The sequence below is a fragment of the Podarcis muralis genome, chromosome 2 (genome assembly GCF_964188315.1).
Source record: "Podarcis muralis chromosome 2, rPodMur119.hap1.1, whole genome shotgun sequence".
Classification (NCBI taxonomy): Eukaryota; Metazoa; Chordata; class Lepidosauria; order Squamata; family Lacertidae; genus Podarcis; species Podarcis muralis.
Genome location: NC_135656.1, coordinates 86,133,276 through 86,154,474, shown reverse-complemented (window position 1 = coordinate 86,154,474; position 21,199 = coordinate 86,133,276). Strand labels below are relative to the sequence as shown.

Genomic DNA, 21,199 nt, shown 5'->3' with positions numbered 1-21,199 from the left:
AAGAGCCAACATGTAGAAGCAGATCCCTTAATTAACTTCAAAGACCCACATGAGGCTTCAGGTCACAGCAGCTGTGGAACTTCTGACAAAACCAAGTTTTTCTTCTTGGTAGATTGCAGGCTTTCGTAGGACAGCCAGCTGACTCCCCCGCCCCCCCCCACCTGAAACAAATCATGTATTTATTCATCCAACAAATCCACACATGCTTCTCTTTAGGACCACAGCTGCAAGGCTCATCCATCAGCTCCTGTCACCACATCTCCATGCTGGGAAGGAAAGCTGCATCTGTTGGATTGATGCCTGCCGCTCGCCTGTTAAAGGCACACAGATCCTTCCAGCAGTGGTGGCTGGCGCCCATTGGGTCAGGGATGGGATGGGAGATCAACGGTAGGAAGAGCCAGTGACAGGCAGTCAACTCATAGTTCATACTGAAATATTTGCTAGCCAGTTCTCTCCTGCGCATTCTGTTACCAAAAAAACATACTGTGGAATATTTAAGTGGGGAGGGACATCCTACAGTAAATTGCTTCGATTGAAAATTTGTTTTGCTCTGTGAACACAAAAGCTCCTAAAAGGAAATGCAATTTCTACCTGCTATTCCAGAATTCAGGGGGTAGCAGAACAATGAAGGTTTTAGGGTGTCAACTCTAATTGGCTTGCCCTGTTATATAATAGTGCCTAGATCTGCTGTTTTGAAAGTAAAACTATGTCATGGAGGGGAAACTGGTACCTCCTCCCCCAAGATGTTGTCTTGAGTACAACCATCCCATCGCCTGGCCATCAGCCAGCCTGCTGGGAACTCGTGAGAGTTGGAAGTCCAGTAACAGATTCCCTACCCATTGTCTATGCCATAAGGCCCAATAGTGCTGAGCCAGTATCTTTCTAAATTCTTCTTTTTAAAAAGAAAATATAGCAAGCACCCTACAAAGTTCCCTTCCCGAAGTTGGTTACTATGCAATCTCTCAATAACCCCAGTCAATTTCCTAAGCAGAAAGAACACAAGAAGGGCCTGCTGGATGAGGTCCCATCTAGTCTAGCATCCAATTCTCACAGTGGCCAACCAAGTTCCTACAGAATCATGCAAGCAGGACGTGAGCACAACAGCACCCTCCCCTCCTGCTGCTTTGGGGCTTCTTAACTTGAAATGGCATCAGAATTACCCATTTAAAAAAGCAGGAGAATGTGGAAGATAACAGACCTGCAATTGCTTCACAGAAACAGCAGCATGAATGTCAAGGTGCAAGAAGAGTATCGCATTCAGTTTAAATGGTTGTAGTTCACCCAATCGGCCTCGAGGTGTCCCCACAGCTCTATGTTGATTCTAGGTGCAACCAGTCTCAAGAGGCTTGCACTCTTGTATGGAAAGTTTGCATACAAACAGAGAAGTCACAGGGGCATTTATGACCAGGTTTTAATAATATGAAACACGCTTTTAGGCTATTGCATAACCCGATTCAGTTTGTGGGGAGCAATTCCAAATGGCTACTCAAGTCTCTTTACCCCAAGCCCACTCAGAACAGTAAGGATAGCCCAGATGTTGGCAAATGGCAGCTCCCAGCTCTCCTGACCATTTGGCCATGCTGGCTGTGGCAGGCTGAGGCTGTCCACGTCATCTCGATAGCCCCAGATGGACCATCGCTTTGCCCAAGTCACGAGATCCAGGCCTGCAGCACAGACATCCTCTCTATCAGCGCAGTTAGTTAACAGAGATGATGCATTATGTACAAAGACAAAGACAAGGGTAACATGGTAGAGACAAAAATGCTGCTTTATTGAAGCAAAACTGTCCATTTGGACTGAACTGATTGTCTCTTCAAGTACAAATGCTCCAAAGCTAGGCAGACTGACCATGGCTTACAAGTGAAATTTCTCTCTCTCTCTCTCTCGTCCATATCTAGGCAATATGTCTACCACTCCAAACATGTTCTTCCCCTCCAAAACCCATGTCATCACTGAATAAGGTTTCCTACCTTCCCACTTCTAGAGTGCATTCAAGTTCTTTGGGATTTCAAAGTGCTTTGCAGCAAAATAAAAATGGATATGCTGGAGGATTGACTTGGCCCATGAAACGAAGGCAGCTTTTCGGTGTGGGGGTGGGGGCGGGAAGCAATGATCAATATGCAAACCAGTCTATGACAAACGGTGCATTCAGTCTTAATATAATCCAATCTTAATGTAAGGCAAATCTTCCTGGGTGTAGGATTTGTACAGAGCAGGGCACCCCAATCAATGAACACTGCTCTCTGTCCAAACTCTTCCTGAGCCAAATCCAGCTGATAAGGAGAATTTTAAGGGCGCCAACTCTTTCCAAATCCACCATCCCTTCACTCAGAATGGCACCTTGGCCCAGCTGAGGCACAACTTGCAAAACCACAAATGAGGGAGCCTCATATCCCCCAAGGCAGGGGAGGCTCCAAGTTTCAGCATTCAGCCCTTTCATTTTCTCTGTACAAGAGTTGGGAGGTTTAAAAATGCTTTTGAATGTGTGGAGTATGAATCAGAGGTAGGAGAAAAAAGGAAGGAGCTGAGGAAAGTGCCAAGCAGAGACGGACCACTTGGGAGGAGAAATCCCCTCTTCCAATTAAAGGACACAGACATGAAGACACACACACACACACACACACACACACACACACACACTTTGTTACACTTTTGTCCTAGGCCATCCATGAAAACCTGTGATCCTCCAGATATCATTGGACTACAGTTCCCATTATTCCTGACTATTGGCTGTGCTGGTTTGGGCTGATGGGAGTCCCAACAACATCTGGAGGCACACAGGTTGCCCATGCCTATTCTATGGGGGGAAACAGTCGAGACATTACCCTAATAAGGCAATAAATAAATATATGTAGTGAGGTTGGCATGAAGGGGAAGTGGCTTTTGTAAAAGTGTTTCCCTTAGGGAAAGTACTCCTCTTCTGTTTGAATTTCCTGGGAGGACTGGAAACAAAGGGGAAAGCAGCTGCCCTCTCTCAGGGTCAGCAAAAGAAGCACAGCTCCCACTCCAAGTATGTGTCATGATGTCACTGTTTAGTAAAATCCAATTGGCTATATGGCATTGTGACCTCATAGGGGTCAATATGTGATCCCCATATTGGGGCTGCGAAAGCAGGAAAACAATGGCACTGAAGGAGCAAGAGAGGGTGGAACAAAAGGGTTGTGAAGAACTATAAGCAACATTTTTAAAAGCGTGGTTGGGGGTTTGGAAGGGAAGGGGCGTTTTTATTTCCCACTTCCAAAAGTCCAGCTTTTGCTCTGAACATTCCAGACACCTCTAATTTACAGGGCACACAGGGATTGCATTTATTCTGGAGCTGCAATTAGAAGCCCGCAGCTCAGCATCTAAATACAGAATGCTGCCTGCCCCACCTCAGAGTTACAGCCCTACATCCTCTCCTTTGTTTCAGGCTTAGAGAGTGGCTAGCTCTGAGGTGAAGGCCACTGCTAAAAATATACATTTCTTTCCCTCCTAAGAATGATGATTGGTAAAGAGGATGCAGGCTTTCCTAGAGAGAAGATGGCAACCATCTTCCCAGGGACATTATCTCCCTCCTCTGGAAATCGCATGAGAGAAAGATGGATACCTGCAAGGGCAGGAAACTGACTAGTCCTACAAGGCATGTTCTACATGCTCCACTTGCCAAGAGAGGTCTGTGGGGTGAGCAGGATCCCTTCTATGGAGTCAGACCTGGTGGGACAGTAAATGGTGTGGGGCACAAAGGCCTGGTTCACACAATATGAGAAACCAAAGGCTTGCTCTTGGTTACAACTCATAGTGAGTGAGACATCACTTAGCTACAAGCTCTGGTCCAGAAGGCACCTTGGCTTAGCACAATACAGGAGCAAAAATGACTGAGGGTGGGAGAACAAAGCAGTGGCAAGCCAGATGCCCATGTAGTCCCCCATAAGCCATAGTTTGGCTTACTGGGTTGTGCGAACCAGATCAAAAAGCTCAATTCTAATTCAAGGTACATTTCCCCTCAGACTGGTAAAACGAAACATTGCTAGCCTTCTAATACCAAGGGTGTTCCCAACTCTGTCTCCATATCCACCCATTTTTCAGATTAAAGAACCTGTTTCTAGAGCTTAAATTGGTTAGGCCCATGGTGAGCTAGGCCAAGGGTAGCCTATCTGGTGACTGTCAGATGATTTGGACTGCAACTCCCATCATCCTTGGCTGTTGGCCATGCTGGTTGGGGCTGATGGGAGTTATCATCCACAATATATAGAAGGTATCACGTTGGCTACTCCTGAGTGATGCACATAAAGAAAGCCACAGCAATTCCTTCATGCAATGACTGCATGTTGACTTTTTTTTTTTAAAGATTGAAGAAAGGCATTCATTTCTGCTTTGGTTCAGGCCATTCATATGCATGAATATGTTGTGTGCATACCCCACCCTACTCCAATGGACAATCTATTAAGCAGCACTGCCCCAGTGCAGTCTATTCATATAAATGGAATTTGCTTGGGAGTATAACTTGGTGGGCTTTGTGTGCAGTAAGTGCTCAGTCATATCCAACACTGGTTGAGAGAGAAAGAGCGAGGAGGGGACAAGAAATAAGGCTTTGTCTCACAGAAAAATTCTAGTTCACACTAAAGACATTGTTCACAATAAGACACTTTTGGCTCACACCCCCTGCTTCTTCAATCTACGAGGAGAGAGAGAGAGGCTTTGGGGGAATATTAAACAACACATAAAATGCATATCATGTTTTATTGCTTCTCTGATTGCTCCAGGTTGATTCTCCAATCTCCTTAACCAAAAAAAAAGAGGCCAAAATTCCTGTGTTCTCCTGGAAACAATTCTCTTTGGCTGAGGAAGGATAATCAAACAACAGTAGATTTCTTTAACTGACATAAGGGAAAGGAAGAGACAGGAACAGTGGCTGCAGTTTTGACAAACTGGAGTCCCAATGGATTGACCATCACAACAAGAGAGGAAGGGTTATCTCTTATCTTATGTTCATTGGCTGACAGCAGAAATCAGGAAAGGCAAAGGGAGGCCCGGGTGCTTGGTCACCACCTCATCGGGTGCGCAAGTAAGTCGGGATGGAGTAGTTGAAGAGCAAGTAATCCATTTTGTATAAATTAAATAACCTCCTTTGGTAAAAGGGGCTGATGTTCTGGAAGAACTTAGCCGTCATGTCGTCGTTGGTCCTGGTGGTCTTGGAGGAGGAGGGGAACTTGACGCCTGCGTCAGCCCCAACCAGTCGCAGGATGTAATTGGAGTCCTTGGCCAATGTCTCGTACTTGCCTACCACGTCATAGTGGATGATACAGGGGTGGCAGAGGGAGTGCACTCGCTCCCAGTGCTCATTGAAAGGCTCTTCGCGCTGAGTCTGCGGATCCAGTAAGTAGTACACAAACTCCTCGAAGCGCACGTCATGGCCATGCTCCAGGGCCTCGTCGCTGGGGTCCTGGCGATGCCGCCGGATTATCTTGGTCCCGTAGCGCTTGTGGAATGCCGTGTTGTAGCTGCGGGTGAACTTGTTGCGGTAGGCAGAGACCAGCCGCTCCAGAGGCTCCCGCACAAAGATGAACTTGAGGTAGTTGCGCAGGCGGTAGTTGATTTCGGGGATGCTGTACTCGGAGAGAGTGTGCAGGTTGGAAGCTACGTGTGCCTCATTGGCTGGGATTTCCAGCGGGTCCTGGTACTTGCCCTGCCCAGTCAAGACCATCATGACCCGTTTCCAGTTAGTGCAAGCCACCTTGGGGACGTAGCAGTACAGCAGCCCGTGAACATCGTCAACCACCAGGTGGCGCAAGTCATCAGGAGTGAGGAGGCGCCGCTTGCGCGTGTAACGGTTGCACACCTTGTTCAGCAGGTCCCGCCTGCGCTGGTGCGTCGCCTGCAGGGAGGACTGCTCAAACTGAGGAGACAGAAGAGGGGAGGTGGAAAGAGTCACTGTACACTTGGCTGGTAAAGTGCATTTGGTCAGATCCCAACCTTTTCTCTGCTCAGCACCACAAACACCTACATGTCAAGAAGATAAAGAATCTGGAGGCCTTTCTAAGGCAGTTGTCAGGAGATCACTTGCTACTGGGACAACTTCCCTTCAAAAAAACACTGCACCTACCTCTTCTCTGGCTGGCAACAAAGTTGGCAAAAGAGTAAGAGGAGGAAGGAGGGACAGTTTATTCCTGCATTGCAGGGCATTGGACTAGATGATCCTCAGGGTTTCTGCCAACTCTACAAATCTAGGGGTGGGGTTCAACTATGGTGGCGCTGTGGTCTATACCACTGAGCCTCTTGGGCTTGCTGACTGGAAGGTCGGCGGTTCAAATTGTCGTGACGGGGTGAGCTCCCGTTGCTCTGTCCCAGCTTCTACCCACCTAGCAGTTTGAAAGCACACCAGTGCAAGTAGATAAATAGGTGAAGCTGTGGTGGGAAGGTAAACAGCATTTCCATGTGCTCTGGCTTCTGTCACAGTGTTCCACTGTGCCAGAAGCGGTTTAGTCATGCTGGCCACATGACCCGGAAAGCTGTCTGTGGACAAACACCGACTCCCTTGGCCTGAAAGCAAGATGAGCACCGCAACCCCACAGTCACCTTTGACTGGACTTAACCATCCGGGGGTCCTTTACCTTTACCTCAACTATGTTGCTGCAATGAAAAAAGGCATTCACATAAGGCATATTTATACCCCAGAGAAGTCTGCAGCCACCAAGAATGTGCAGCACCCTCACCTAACAGCAATTCACAGAATTATTTGGGAGGTCAACTGGTATAGCCTATATTTTTAAAAGTCTGCATATTCTAACTCATTTTTATAAATCCTCACAGTTGTGCTGTTTTATCTATATGCACTGTAATGTTTTTATTGTTATAGATATTTTTAATGTGTGTGTGTCTAGATACGATTATAGAAACACAGACACACACACACAGATATGCTTTTTAACAGGTGGGGCATACATCCATTTTTAAAAAAAAAAAAACAAACACAACCCTGATATAGCTTTGTAATGTAGATGTGCCCACATGATATGAAGCTCCTTAGGACCCCTTCAGAGCTTTTAGCAACCTGAATCACAAAGGGGGGTGTCATTTGTTTGTATTCTCTCCCTGTACATCTGCTAATTTGTTTGGGTGATAACTAAATGTCACAAGATTTAAAATGCCAGCCGGCGCATTTGGAAAGGGGAGATGTAACCTGGCTTTGTGTACAAGAGAGTTGCAGGAGGAGGAGGGAGGTGCTGTTAAAGTGTGTCACGTCATCACTGTTACGTGCCCAGTCTGAAGGCAAAGGAAAAGGGAGCATCAAAGGATCCTTCATGAAAGGCCTGGCCAAGTGCTCTTTTTTTTTTTTTTTATAATAAATTTTTATTAGTTTTCCATAAGTAAAGAAAAAACAAAGCAAAAACATAAACATAAACAAACACAAAATCGACTTCCCCATACCACCCCTTTTCTGCATTCTTGTTTCAAGATTTTTCAGCAACCCTCTGATAATAAACTTGGTTATATTTCATAAATTTAACTTCTGTTAGTTATTAAAACAACTGTAGTTCTTTATCTCTTATAACTCTGAGCCCCTAATTTTCCAAATTACAACAGTTTTTGAGATAAACTTTAAATTTGTTCCAATCTTCATCCACCGCCTCTTTCCCCCGGTCTCAAATTCTGCCAGTCATCTCTGCCAGGCCTGGCCAAGTGCTCTTGGCAGGGCAAAGTTAACTCTGGGACAGGATGACGTGAGCAGAGACTGCCTTGGGCTATTCAAACATCCCAGCCTCCCTGCTCCTTATTGCGGTTCTTTCCTGTGCAAGCCATCTGTTAGGAAGGGGTCAGGTCAGGCCACTCCAAGGTCATGGTGCTGCCCCAGGGCTTGCTACTCTGAACAAGTTCAAGAACTGGATTCATGACTTGGAAGGTATGCATGTGTGTTCCTCTTGCTTTCTTCTACACTTATACCCACCGGTGTCTCTCCACCCCCCCCCCCTTTTAAGGAAACACAAGGCAACACCAATTAATGGAAGGAGTCTGCCCTGCTTCTCTCCCTCCTATTTCGTTAAAGACAGAAAGCTCTCGTTTCGGCACGTGAACTGCAGCTGTGGGTTCAGTTGCATTCATTCCTTCGGTTGCTCCTTCCACCATCACACAAGTTCTGATGTCGTGCCAAAGGCCTGCTTTTGAAGATCCCCGTACGCAAAATATTCTCTGGGGGAGGGGGGGAATCAGCTACACCATCCCACAGAGGGCTTAAAGCTCTGTTCGTGCGATAAATCTTGGACATTTGCGCAGGGCGCATTCTTCATTTTGTTACACAATTAAGCAGATTCTTTGTCTTGCGCCCAGAAAAGCATTCCTAGCTTTAAGCACGGAGCTTCTACTAAAAAGCATACGGCTCTGAAACCACAATCTGGCCTACACAACACAAAACCTTTTCAAGTAAGGCTCCCACTATGTAGCAACAGCATTTTCTTCCTAGGAGGGGCTGTGCAACGTGTAGGTAGACCTTTTGCTTCCTTCACATTTGTCTTCTGAGGGTTCCTGACAGCTGTCAGGCACTGTTAGATCACAGCCCAGGAGCCTGCTTACTCAACCTACCATGCAAGCCTCAATTTCTCACTCACCCGTTGGCATCTGCCAGGCCAAATAAGACTTGTTCACTCTCTTCAAAAGGAAGAGGGATAACATAAAAAAAAAACCCCAACCCACTCTTTTAATGCCAGACAGAGAGATGGGTGGAGCAGGCACATCACACCTTATTGTTTTGGCCATCCAGCAAAATTGGATCTGATTGTGGTCACTTCCAAGGTGGGGAGTAAGACCAATGCTCAGACACAGTGACTTGAAAAGAAAGACAGCAGACTCACAGGGAATAAGACTACCAGTGGCTACTCCAGGAACAGAGGCAGCATTATTCCCAATACCAGTTTCTGGGAGAGGACTATTTCTAGTGCTGCTCCTGGTCCTGCAAGAGGGCTTCCCAAGAGACCTCGCTGGCCAGCCTCTGCAGGAATAAGGATGCTGAACTAGAGAGAGGCCTTTGGCCTGGTTCAGCAGGGCTCTTATGTTCATAAGCTGACCCAGGATTTGAACTCACATCTCCCAGAGCTGGGGCACATCTTAGATAGGAAGCTATGGTTATTGACTACGTCAGGGGCCATTTACTCACCCCGTTTCTCAAGAGCCAGGCGGCTTTTGTGTAACACAAGGGTTAAAAGTTATAGAATGCTGTGCGCTTGCAATGGCTCCTCTTTAAAAACACAGTTGAGACATTAAGGCAGAAACGTTATAACACTGAAAAGCAGCCGTTCCGTTTCCTATATGGGTTCACTGGGGAGTCATCGTCGCTGCCGTGGGAGCAGTTATCTGGTTTTCATTTTCTCCTGTTTCCATTAAATTAATTGTCAAAAGGAAGGCAAGAGTAGGTGGTTACGAGGAGAAAATAAAATGTATTCTGGCAAACTCCATTTCCAACAGCCACACACACATCCTGTGGTATCTGAACTGCGGAGAGTTTCCTACCTTCCTTGTTCCTAGGTTGCCCTTGCCAGGCATCAGTCTCCTAGCATAAATCACACTGCTAAATGGAGTCTGTGGCCAAGCAGTCAGGGGCATCGGATAAGGTGGCAAAACCTTTACCTGGACTGCACCATTTCAAACTGCTAGTGGGGGTCGATCTCCATGAATGATCCTCCAAACATACAAAAAAAAATCACCACAAATAGGTAACTGCCTCATCAGTGGGAAAGGTTACCAGCAATTAGGTCTTTTAAAAAAAAAAGTGTAGGGCATTGTTAAATCGTGCATGCCTCCCCCTGCAACCTAAAGTGGTACAATCCAGACATAGGATTGGTTAAGTAATCCACTGTTTGTAGGGTATAAACCTATGGGGATAAATCTCTTGCTAGACCAAATCTCTGAGCAACAGCAGGGACAGCTGCGGACCTTTGGGGAAAGCCATTGTGCAGCAGTAGACCACATGCTTCTAACATGCAAAAGATGATAGGTTAGATCCCCAGGAGTGACAATTGAGTCTAATCTCTAAGAGAGAAATAACTCCACCCAATTTTCTACATCTAGATATATTTGCCAGAAGCCTCCCAGAATACTTGCAGCCCAAGAGCCTGAGCTATGCAGCAGAAGCATTTGATGCCACTGATTCTAACTTCTGCAAACTATTTGGAGAGAGAGAAAAGCCAACATGCTCACAGAGGAGCTAACCTTTGGGAAGACTTGCTCCTGATTAGCTTGCTGGGTGCTTTGAAAGCAGGGTGGCCAGGGCATGAGAGCAACTCAGTCCCCTTTCCAGATACACAAAACCACCAAACTCATAATTTCCCTCCTCTGCCCACCACCTTTCTGTGATTATCAACGAGGCAGAATAAAATGGGTCAAAAAAACTGTGGCCTGGGTGCAAAGTTGTCCTAAGAAAAAGAAGAAGAAGAAACGCACATCTCCCTCTGCAGACAGTAACATTGAAGTTGCATCATAGCAGGAGTTGTGTGTTGCCTGGACTTTGACACACAATGAGCACTCCCCAACTCTTGCCGGTTCCCTCCACACCCTTCCACTTTCCCTTTTCACGTTCACTCACCTGATCACCGTGGTAAAGAGCCTGAAGTGGACTTCGACCGGACTTTCCATGCCAACTGGACTTCAGAATCCTGTCCTCTGCAGCTGGAAAGGAAAGGGGGAAGTTTTAAAAAGTGCCACTCATGAATGAATGAATGAATACGCACGTGTGCGCACACACACACACACACACACACACACACACACAGAGTGTCAGCCTTTGCCAACCTGGTGACCTCCAGCATGTGCTGGCAGGGGCTGTAGTCCAAACAGCTGGAAGGCACCCGATTGGTTGTAGTATGTGACTGAGATGCTTGGGTGGTAGGCATCTAAGAGAAGATTCTGCCTGGGAAATGGTTTTCACATGTGCTCTGTTATGCCTGGGTCAAGATGAACACCTAAGCCTGACAAAAAAAAACCTCCCCAATGGAGTTGGAAAGCACAACAGGTCTGATAAACAGGTTGTCTCGCTTGCTCCACTTCTCACTTTTTCCTCCCACTAAAAATTATTAGAGAAAATAAGATTAGGCTCTCACTTACTAGTTTAATCCCACTCTTCTGTTAGAGCACCTTCAAAGTATCGCTGTGGAATGCCCACCCATCAAATGTCAGGAAGATAAAGAATTACACAACTTTTAGAAAACATCTGGGAAGTTTTTAATGTCTGAGATTTTATTATTTTTTATATTTTGCTGGAAGCCGCCCAGAGTGGCTGGGGAAACCGAGCCAGATGGGCGGGATATAAACAATAACATTATTATTATTATTATTATTATTATTATTATTATTATTATTAACAAGGATTGAAGCTATCAACACACTGAAACATTAAATGGCAAATAAAACAAGAAAGCAGTAGTAGCAAAAATACTAGCAGTAGAAAGCAAAATAAAACACGACAAATGGGCACATGCTATTTGTGCTGTGGCACCAGTTCTCTGAAATTCTCTTCCCATAGAAGTGAAGGAAGCCCCAACATTGTGATGTTCTCAGCCTTTATTACAATTTTTTCTTTTCTTCCAGTCCTTCCCAAATTAGCCTATTTTTATCTCTGCTGTTTTTAATTCTTGTTGGCTTTTATGTCTTAATTCCGCTTCTATGATTTGTATTTTACGTTCTGGGTGATATCCCATCAGCACAAAGATATCCACTTGTGCAACAGGACTTTGCCCCCTCTGTCCCCTCCCCACCTCCCTTGCCCTCTCCACAAACCTGCTCCAGAGGGTTGGGAGAACCCCTAGAACAGTCCAGGGGAGCGGGGAAGAGAATGTTCCATTTTGCAAGCAGAAATCCTTGCACTGATGACTGTTCACACAGCGCTATACCACATTTGTTGTTGTTTAGTCATTTAGTCATGTCCGACTCTTTGTGACCCCATGGACCAGAGCACGCCACATACCACATACGACCCTATATTTCTGTGCTCCACTTTTTATCCTGGTTTGTTGTTTAATTCTACTGCATTTCTTTTTTTCTTTTTTTTCTTTTTGCTTTTCGCTGTCGAACTGTCCACTGTCCACTGTCACTGTAAGACAGGGAAACCAAAATTCTGTGGTTTGCCTTATTTAGAACTTCCCATTTACAGTACCTAAACCCTTCACTCGTCACTTGCAAAATAATTAGACCCCTGTGGGCACAAGGATAGACCACTTCCCGCTGGGCCAGACTCTCCAGGCAATTACCCAAGAAGCGGTGGCTGTCAGTAACAGTCGCTGGCTTGCTCAACCCAGTGAACCCTCGTCCCGCAGCAAGGGGAAGCCATTGTGGCGCTGGGATGAGGCCTGATCAAACGCATGCCAAGCTGCCACACTCTGCTGAGCTGCTCGTGTGTGAGGTTCTGAGCCTGCGCCACTGCCAGTGGCTTACCAATTAAAAAGGAGAAACCTGTCAAGGCAGATTTTAAACATTCATTCATGGCAATGACTAAGAACCCTATTGAGGCAGGGGGCCAGGATTCTGGAAAAAAAGTAAGAAGGGCATGCTCATTAGTTTTGCTCCCCATAATAAGAACTTGAAGATATTTGTTATTGTAGTAGGCTCAATGTAAGAACACAGGAAGAACTTGCCAGATCAGCCCAGTGGCCCATCTAGTCTAGCGTCCTGTTCTCACAGTAGTCAGCCTGCCGGAAGTTTGCAAGCAGCACCTGAGTGCAATAGCAGTCTCCCCCCTTGTGATTTTCAGCAACTGGTATTCAGAAGCATTACTGCCTCTGTCTGTGGAAGCAAAGCATGCCCTTCATTATTGGTAGCAGCCAATGATAGCCTTATCCTTCATGAATTTGCCCCAAAGCTTATAGGACGATGCCCAGCCCTAGGCCTATACTCTGTATTCTCATTACTGCTGCGATAACAGCAAATCAGCACAGAACAGAACTGACTGGCCCAAACATCTCTTTGTAGTGCTGCTGCTCCTGCTGTAGGCGCCACAGTAGGTGGGTTTCAAGGCGGCATGTTCGAAATAGCAAATCTAGATCTTTTGTGGTAGAAGCATGAATATGAAGAATCAGGATGAGCATGCTAGGGGAAGGGGAGCAAGCTTTTGAACTCCAGGCTGTGAGTCATAAGTAACAGACCACTAATCTAAATGCCACTGTCCCTGGCTTGAGAGAGCAAGTAAATGCATGTTCCTATACCGCTTTGTACTTTGGAAATCAACTCAGCATGCTAAGGGAAGTTGGGGGTGGGGGAGAGAAATTAAGGCTGGTCACATTCTTACACAGTGAATAACCTGATAGCTTGCAGTGGTTGTGGAAATCAGCAGGGGAGGGGGAGAATTTAATCATCCAGAAAAATATCACCAACCCTACCACATGCTTGTCATGTGACAGAAGGGGAAGTTACTCAGTTTGGGCAAATGCAAGGTTGGCGGTTGCTAAAGGGCAAGTGCTCTGTGAGCTGATGCAAAAAGTCGGGAGAAAGCGGCAGGTTACTGAAGAAGTGCGATGTTGCAAGTAACCACAACCCATGCCCACAAAGGTACCGTTACGGGGGTGATAGGAAGAGCTTGTCACGTAAGCTTTGCTAGATATGGGGAACCAAGTGTTAATCTGCATTCTGGTCTTCTCTCTGCCCTGTCTTAGATTGGACATGTTCACACCTAATCCAAACTGACAGGATTTTGGTACCGTTAGACCAAGTTCTCTTGCCTAGGAAGAGACAGAACTCAAAGCACAAAGGGAATTTCCAATGTCGGTCTCAGCGAGTGCAGCCTTTGCTCCAAGACAACGCATGGAAGACCCCCAGTCACAAAACATGCACCAAACCACATACAAAAAAAAGGGGGGGAGAACTGGCATTGAATTGGACTCAGCTCTGGCTTGACAACACCTAACATGTTAGAAACTTGCTAACCAACCAGCTTTCATACAGATTTGTTGTTGTTTAGTCACTAAGTACTGGTAGAAATCTACTCTGTGCGGTCAAGGGAATATGCTTATGCCCCCTTCCTGCTGTGTGGGCTTGATCAAGGGATTTCTCAACAGGAGGCTAGCAGTGCTGATCTCCTCAAGCCAAGATGATATTTACAACGTGTACAAGAGCATTTGTGTTGGGAAGAGGGGAGCACTGGAGCATACACAACAGATCCATGGAACTGTATTATAAAATCAGCCCAGGAGGCTCACTGCTTAATTTGTTCCCCACGTGGCTTGATGAAGAGTTCTTGAGAACTCAAGAGTTTGCACACTATTTCAGCTGGCCTAATTGAAGACATGGTTCTAATATGGTTTTTGGAACCTCATTTTGGCATCTTTGCAGCACCTGAAAACTAAAAAGCAACTGGGCGCAGTTAAGACTTTTTTCCTTCCTAAAACAACAGAGAAGTATTGTGATGCCTTAAACGCTAACAGTTTTTCATTACGGCATAAGCTTTTGTGGACTTGGGGTCATTTTGTCAGATGCAAGGAGTGCGATCCTTGGTTGTCAGATACACATTGCACATGGATGTATAAATGACCCTTTGGCGCAGTTATTTATCGAGTTGTCAGAAGTCTCTAAATCTCTCCGCCAGGTGGCTAACCTTTGGCCCTGCAGAGGTTGTTGGGAGATCAGCTCCCATCAGCCAAAACCAGCACAGGCAATGTTAAGGGCATGGAAACTGTCACTCAGCAGCATCCATAGGGCCACAGGTTAGCTGTGCTTGCTCTGCGCTGATCATAAAGCAGAGATGAAAGCTTGCCTTATGAAAACACACTTAAAGAAAGGGGCAAGTAGCCTGAGGGCAGTTACATAATTCTTCATGCAGAGTGCAGCAGGGTGGCATGTGGCGCAGGGCTTCCACTATAAAGAGAATCTTAACAGCCAGTTTTGGGGAAATTAAACATGAAGAGTGGGAATGTGACAAATGTTCGTAGCCCGCCAAGTAGAGGAAAAGTTGGGATTCGAGATATCTTGTTTCAGAGAGTGTGCGTATGAGCTATCAAGGGAACCATCAGAGCAGGATATTTACTGATTATGCTAGTAGCCATGGCAGGCCCCACTCAAGCATTGTAGTTATGGACAATACAGTGACCTGAATAGGAAATTGCTTGGCTCTGTGACCCAGTTATCAAGCCACTCTATCATCTATCTATCTATCTATCTATCTATCTATCTATCTATCTATCTATCATCTATCTATCTATCTTCATGTAAGTGCAGAATGCACCCATGTATATGGCAGATAAGAGAAAGGAAGCAGCACGGTGGGCAGTAAATGAGGCTCATTTGCTCTTCCTCACCACCACCTCCAGCGGAATAGCCGATAGCTATGATGCCCCTCTCCTCCCTCTGCACACTGTTCTGGGGCTTCTCAGATTCCCAAGTTAATTTCAAGGAGGGACACTCCTCTGGCTGACAGGCTCACTAGGTGAATCCTGACCTTATCTTATCACAAAATCTATACTGAGATGTAGTTACAGGTAGGTAGCCGTGTTGGTCTGCTGTAGTCGAAACAAAATAAAAAAATTCCTTCCAGTAGCACCTTAGAGACCAACTAAGTTTGTTATTGGTATGAGCTTTCGTGTGCATTCACACTTGAATCTGAAGAAGTGTGCATGCACACGAAAGCTCATACCAATAACAAACAGTTGGTCTCTAAGGTGCTACTGGAAGGAATTTTTTTTTATTTTGTTTATACGGAGATGCTTATTCTGTCTCAATGTAAGCTTCTCTAGATGTATTTTAAAGGCTGTTTGGTGTGGGTTTTAATGCCAAGAGCTCTACTGCAGAATTCTGAGAAGTGTGAAATCTAATGAATAACTGCATCCTAATCTTCACATCACATCAGTCCGGGAGGTGTGGATCAGGTCAGTTTACCTGGAAAGTCAAAAAAGGGAGGGGATTTGTTGAGTAATGGAATAGCTGTGCTCCAGGGGTGGGGCACCTCAGTTCCGGGGTCAAATGCAGCTCTCCAAGCCTCTCTGTCTGGCTCTTGAGACCCTACCCTGGCCACATAACTCAACCATGCTCCTTACCACCCCTGCTTTGCACCCAACCTAGAGTGCTTTTGGCTGGCTGCAATGTGTCCCTCAAATCTGATCATGGCTTTTGCTTGTGTGGGTGGAGAATAAAAAGGAGTGCATGATGTTCCAGACCCCTCTTGGCACCACTAAGCTGGGCTTCAACCAAGGACCAAAACATTGCCTTTCAGGAGACAGCAACCATATATATGCAGGAACCATTCATGCACATCTGCAATACTCAGCAGAACATTTGGTCTGCTTGGCAAAAGGGGAAGAGAAGGCTATGTAATCTTTATTCTTTTAGAAAAAAAGTAGCTAACTTATTGGTGAAAGAACGCTGAAGCTCTTGCCTGGAAATGGGCATCAGCCAAGCGTCTTCATTTCACAGGACCTGGCGGTTGTGGTGTTAAAATAAAAGATTACGCCATCTCTTTTGTCTGTATGCTTTTCAAATTTCATGGCTTGGGTCAGAAGTGATGGCAGATTTCACAAACACTTGTACATCAGTTAAGTGCCTTACTGATTTCCAATATTAAACTACTGCAGCTTATCTCAGAACTAGGGATGGGGGGACCTGTTAATTTTGGTTTCTCAGTTTTCTAACCTTAAGCTCAGTTTCCTGCATTTCCACATCAGCTTGCAATTAGTATTATTTTAAAAAGCCCTCAAGAAAATTCATCAGCATTTGAGTGCTAATTTCTTTTAATAGACACCTTTCTGCAAAGTGTTTTTTCCCTAGTAAAATGCATTTTTATGTTATTTTCACTAATATATGCATCTTATGCACACTTTACCCCGGTGCCTGCATTCTGGTCCATGTTACTTGGCTGGAGAACTGAAATGCAAAATTCAAGGGAGCGCAAAATTTGAAGAATGGCTGCTTCAGTTCGTGCATTGTTTCAGAAACTGCCAAATGGGTAAAAAAGGTAAAGGTACCCCTGCCCGTACGGGCCAGTCTTGCCAGACTCTAGGGTTGTGCGCTCATCTCACTCTATAGGCCCGGGAGCCAGCGCTGTCCGCAGACACTTCCCGGTCATGTGGCCAGCGTGACAAGCTGCATCTGGCGAGCCAGCGCAGCACACGGAACGCCGTTTACCTTCCCGTTGGTAAGCGGTCCCTATTTATCTACTTGCACCCGGGGGTGCTTTCGAACTGCTAGGTTGGCAGGCGCTGGGACCGAGCAACGGGAGCGCACCCCGCCGCGGGAATTTGAACCGCCGACCATGCAATCAGCAAGTCCTAGGTGCTGAGGTTTTACCCACAGCGCCACCCGCATAGCTTCACCTTTAAATGTGAACTGAATCATATTTTTTATTCATAACAGGGAACAGTTTTAGCTGGAACTGAAGAACACCTTACAGTCAGAAATATTATTTTCTGAATGTTAGTGCGGTAGAGAAAACAGGAGGCAGCTGTTGTAAAAATTGAATGTCCACTCTGCTCAGTGTAGCCTTTTCAATTTGCAGAATGTGGAAAAACCTAAAAACATGATTTAAGCATCACTTATAAAAATGGCCCCAAGGGAGCCACAAATGGCTCAGCTACATCAGGGCAGCAGTCCAACTGTGAAGGAAGAATTCTCCCTTTGCCAATGCCACTGCAAGTAGCAGCAAAAGGAGGAGGGGAAGAGAAGATCCACTGCAGCCCTGCTTCTCAAGATAAGCCACCACCTCCGAATGGTGGCCGATTCTGATGCGCACCACCACACACACACAAATAGGAGAAATGGCACACTGAGTTTCAAGGCTGGGAAATTCAGCACAATTTCATTTCACTCTTAAAGTGAGAAGGTTGAAGTGGGAACTTCTGCATGCAGAGCATGTGATCTACCACTGACCTATAGTTGCTCCTGAAGGGCAAGATCTGATTCTTAGTCACCACTAGAAGTCGGGATTACAGCCATCAGCACAGCAGGATTCCCCATCACAAAAGCCTTTCCGATATTGCAATGTCTTGGAACGAAACCACCTGACTTTACGATGCATCAGGTGCTGTATGTGACATCCTTCGTATGCAAAGGCCCTTGAAAGGTTTAGCAGAGACATAGCTGAGTAGCTCCAGGAGTGAGTGTGATACAGCCAAACATAGCCAGCCCCTGAAAGCCCCTCAATCCTGTTCTGTTTAAGTCATCTTCTTCCAGATGTCAAACTCTGATCTAATAAAGGAGCTCTATGTAACAGAATATACTGGTGTGTATTTTTGGAAGAGTCTCCAAACCAGTTCAAAATTCAAACACCTAGGGCAGAGGTGGACTTCCAGGTTTTGTTCAGGTCCTAATTCCAAGGTTATAAGGAACCACAAAGGTCATCTATAGTTCTGTCAGAGCAGGAAATCCACTGCTACAACATTCCTGATTAATTCTTTAAATTTCTAGGAGTGTGCTAACATGAGCATTACAAAATGAATCTAATGTGTGAAACGCCCCGCCACCATCTCTGCAATCTGCAAAATGGCCCTGGACAGAATCTCCTCTGTTCCCAATACCCAACATGCATTAGGAAGTGCAGCAACATAATTAACTGATACTTAATAACGCTGATTGATCCAACTGTATTAAGGCCTTTCCATGTATGAAGAATGACTTTGTGGAGTTCACCACCACTGCCATCAATCTTGCCTGTAGGGCTGAGGAAAAGGAAAATACCACTCCAAATTGGAAGTAATATTCTACTAAACAGTGATGCTATTATTCTCCAGCAGTTTGATGACAATAATAGCTTTAAAGCCAGGGCCCTGTAATGACTTGCCAGCTGGTTCCCATCACTCTTTTTCAGAAACAGAAAGGAAATCAATCTGAAGCTAAGCCTGTTTGGTTTATTATACTAATTGAGTGGGCAGAGGATAAAGAGTGAATGTTCCTCGGAACCTTTTGAGAACATACAGCTTAGAGAACAGCCCTGCTGCTTTTGACGATCTGAAATCAGATATTTATCCAATGCTGACCTGGAAACGATCCCAATGGTGCCCTTTGGCATTTCCATTGGAAATTATGGCAAGTGCATCCCTGCCGTTTCAAAAGTTGGCTTTCAAACTCTTTGCTTTTCCTGGATCAATCTGTAACCCATAGAACCTAAAATCATCATTTCTGAAATTTGGTGCCAAAAGGGCAAGATTTTGACACTCCTGTATTTGTTCATTGTTTACCTTGTCTTTTTCTAAATCTAATAGCCCCATGAAGCAGAAAAGTGTCTACAAATCAAAGAATGGACCTTTTTTGAGGGCAGCACTATTTAGTAGGCAACAGTACCCAATTTAGTTTATATTGACTTTCCCTCCATGTATATCTCTTAAAATTAGTCTCCAACTTTGTTAAAACTTCCCAGTTCCAGCTTGATTTTGGATGCTATTTACTAAGGATCCTGTGTGTTTCACCCAAGGATGGAGACAGATGGGGATTTTTTTTTATTTCAAAAATTGGGATCTGTGTGAACCATTGTAAGCTTCTTGGAGCCAGCAACCCGTGAGGCAGCCCTAGATGCAACTTGAAAACTTCTTAGAATCTAGTACAGCCCAATCTACTGCTCCCTCCCATATTCCATCATAAAACTGTGATTATATGCAGGTACCATAGTTTACTTTGGCCACCTCATGAGGAGAGAAGACTCCCTGGAAAAGACCCTGATGTTGGGAAAGATGGAGGGCACAAGGAGAAGGGGACGACAGAGGACGAGATGGTTGGATGGTGTTCTCGAAGCTACCAGCATGAATTTGACTAAACTGCGGGAGGCAGTAGAAGACAGAAGTGCCTGGCGTGCTCTGGTCCATGGGGTCACGAAGAGTAGGACACGACTAAACGACTAAACAACAACAACCATAGTTTCAATGCCAGGAGGTTGTTTTCTACCACACAACCTACTTTAAAAACAAGCTATGGAGAACTGAAAAGATTACCCCCCCATTTTGTGACATTTTAGTTGGTCCTAATAAATATATTACTTCACCATGGATTGACTGTAGTGTGTGTGTGTGTGTGTGTGTGTGTGTGTGTGTGTGTGTGTTATGCACAACCCACAGTACAGTGGTACCTCTGGTTATGTACTTAATTCATTCCGGAGGTCCATTCTTAACCTGAAACTGTTCTTAACCTGAAGCACCACTTTAGCTAATGGGGCCTCACACTGCTGCCGCACCGCCGGAGCATGATTTCTGTTCTCATCCTGAAGCAAAGTTCTTAACCCGAGGTACTATTTCTGGGTTAGTGGAGTCTGTAACCTGAAGCGTATGTAACCCGAGGTACCACTGTAAGGCAATGCATATATATATATATATATATGACACACATGTGTGTACACCCCCCAATACAATCATAATAAAAACCATTAACAATCCCTAAGACATCAACAAAATTAGCACATGGAAATTACACAACACCCTGGTTCACAACCTTCTAGGAATCAAAATGTTCCTGTTCCCCTCTGGAAGCTATGAACTGACTGAGCTGGGCAGGCCACGTGTGTGAGAGAGAGTCCCACAAAGGTGCCTCTAGTCTACTTAACATTTACTGGATTTTAAACTGAATTGAAGGGAGATGAGTGTCTTTCTGTCTGGAACATACCAAGTTTCCACTGCATAAAGGCAAGAGTCAGTTTCTAACAGTGTCTTCACAGAGAAAGCAGAAGCAATTATAGGAACAGTATGAGACATGAGCTGTATTTTTAACCTGTTGTGTGTAAAGTACTTTTTCCATTCAAAGGCTTCCATTTTGTCCTACTTCCAGTTTACTACACAAGCACCTAACAGATAGAAGCTATCAGCTGGATGAGCCTCAGCTCTTTATACAAAAAAGTACCCCTGTCCATTGGGCTACTTGTCATCTTTGATAAAACAAGCAATTCAAAAAATTTTACTAAGGCAACCCAAGATTCAAGGGGCAGGGGGAAGAGACTGTATACCAAGGCCTCTATTCATCGATTTAATTGCAAATTGCTTTACTTAACCTTTTCCTACTTGTGGTCAGAAAGGATGACAAGTTATGTACGGCACTGAGGCTCCCAACATCTGGAATTCCTATTCAAACCCCTGACCTCTTCCTACACTCCCAAGATTTTGCTAGGCATCACCCAAATCTGTATTCACAGCCTCAAGAGCAAAAACCTAATTTACTTAAAACAACAACAACAACAAAGACCACATTTCCCAGAACGCTGCATTTTGCCCCAAAACCAATTTAGCATGTCAAGAACTGGAAAAGCACACACACAGCCTTGCACATCTGGAACCTGATGCCA

The 21,199-nt window shown here is 45.2% G+C and overlaps 1 protein-coding gene and 1 long non-coding RNA gene across 2 annotated transcripts in view; one reads left to right on the top strand and one right to left on the bottom strand.

Moving 5' to 3' along the window:
* Positions 1-1,749: 1,749 nt before the first annotated feature.
* The window catches only part of CHST13 (carbohydrate sulfotransferase 13), a 53,154-nt gene continuing 33,704 nt past the window's right edge, over positions 1,750-21,199 (bottom strand). Inside the window, exons 2-3 of the mRNA XM_028719217.2 lie at positions 10,553-10,635; positions 1,750-5,875 (exon numbers count right to left, since the gene is read on the bottom strand). Of these exons, the coding sequence (XP_028575050.1) occupies positions 5,030-5,875; positions 10,553-10,635 (929 nt within the window). The 3' untranslated portion in view covers positions 1,750-5,029. The remainder of the gene's footprint in view (positions 5,876-10,552; positions 10,636-21,199) is intronic.
* On the top strand, positions 16,770-19,916 carry LOC144327016 (uncharacterized). The gene is made up of 2 exons (XR_013391991.1): positions 16,770-16,888; positions 19,534-19,916. It is a non-coding gene; the product is annotated as an uncharacterized LOC144327016 (long non-coding RNA).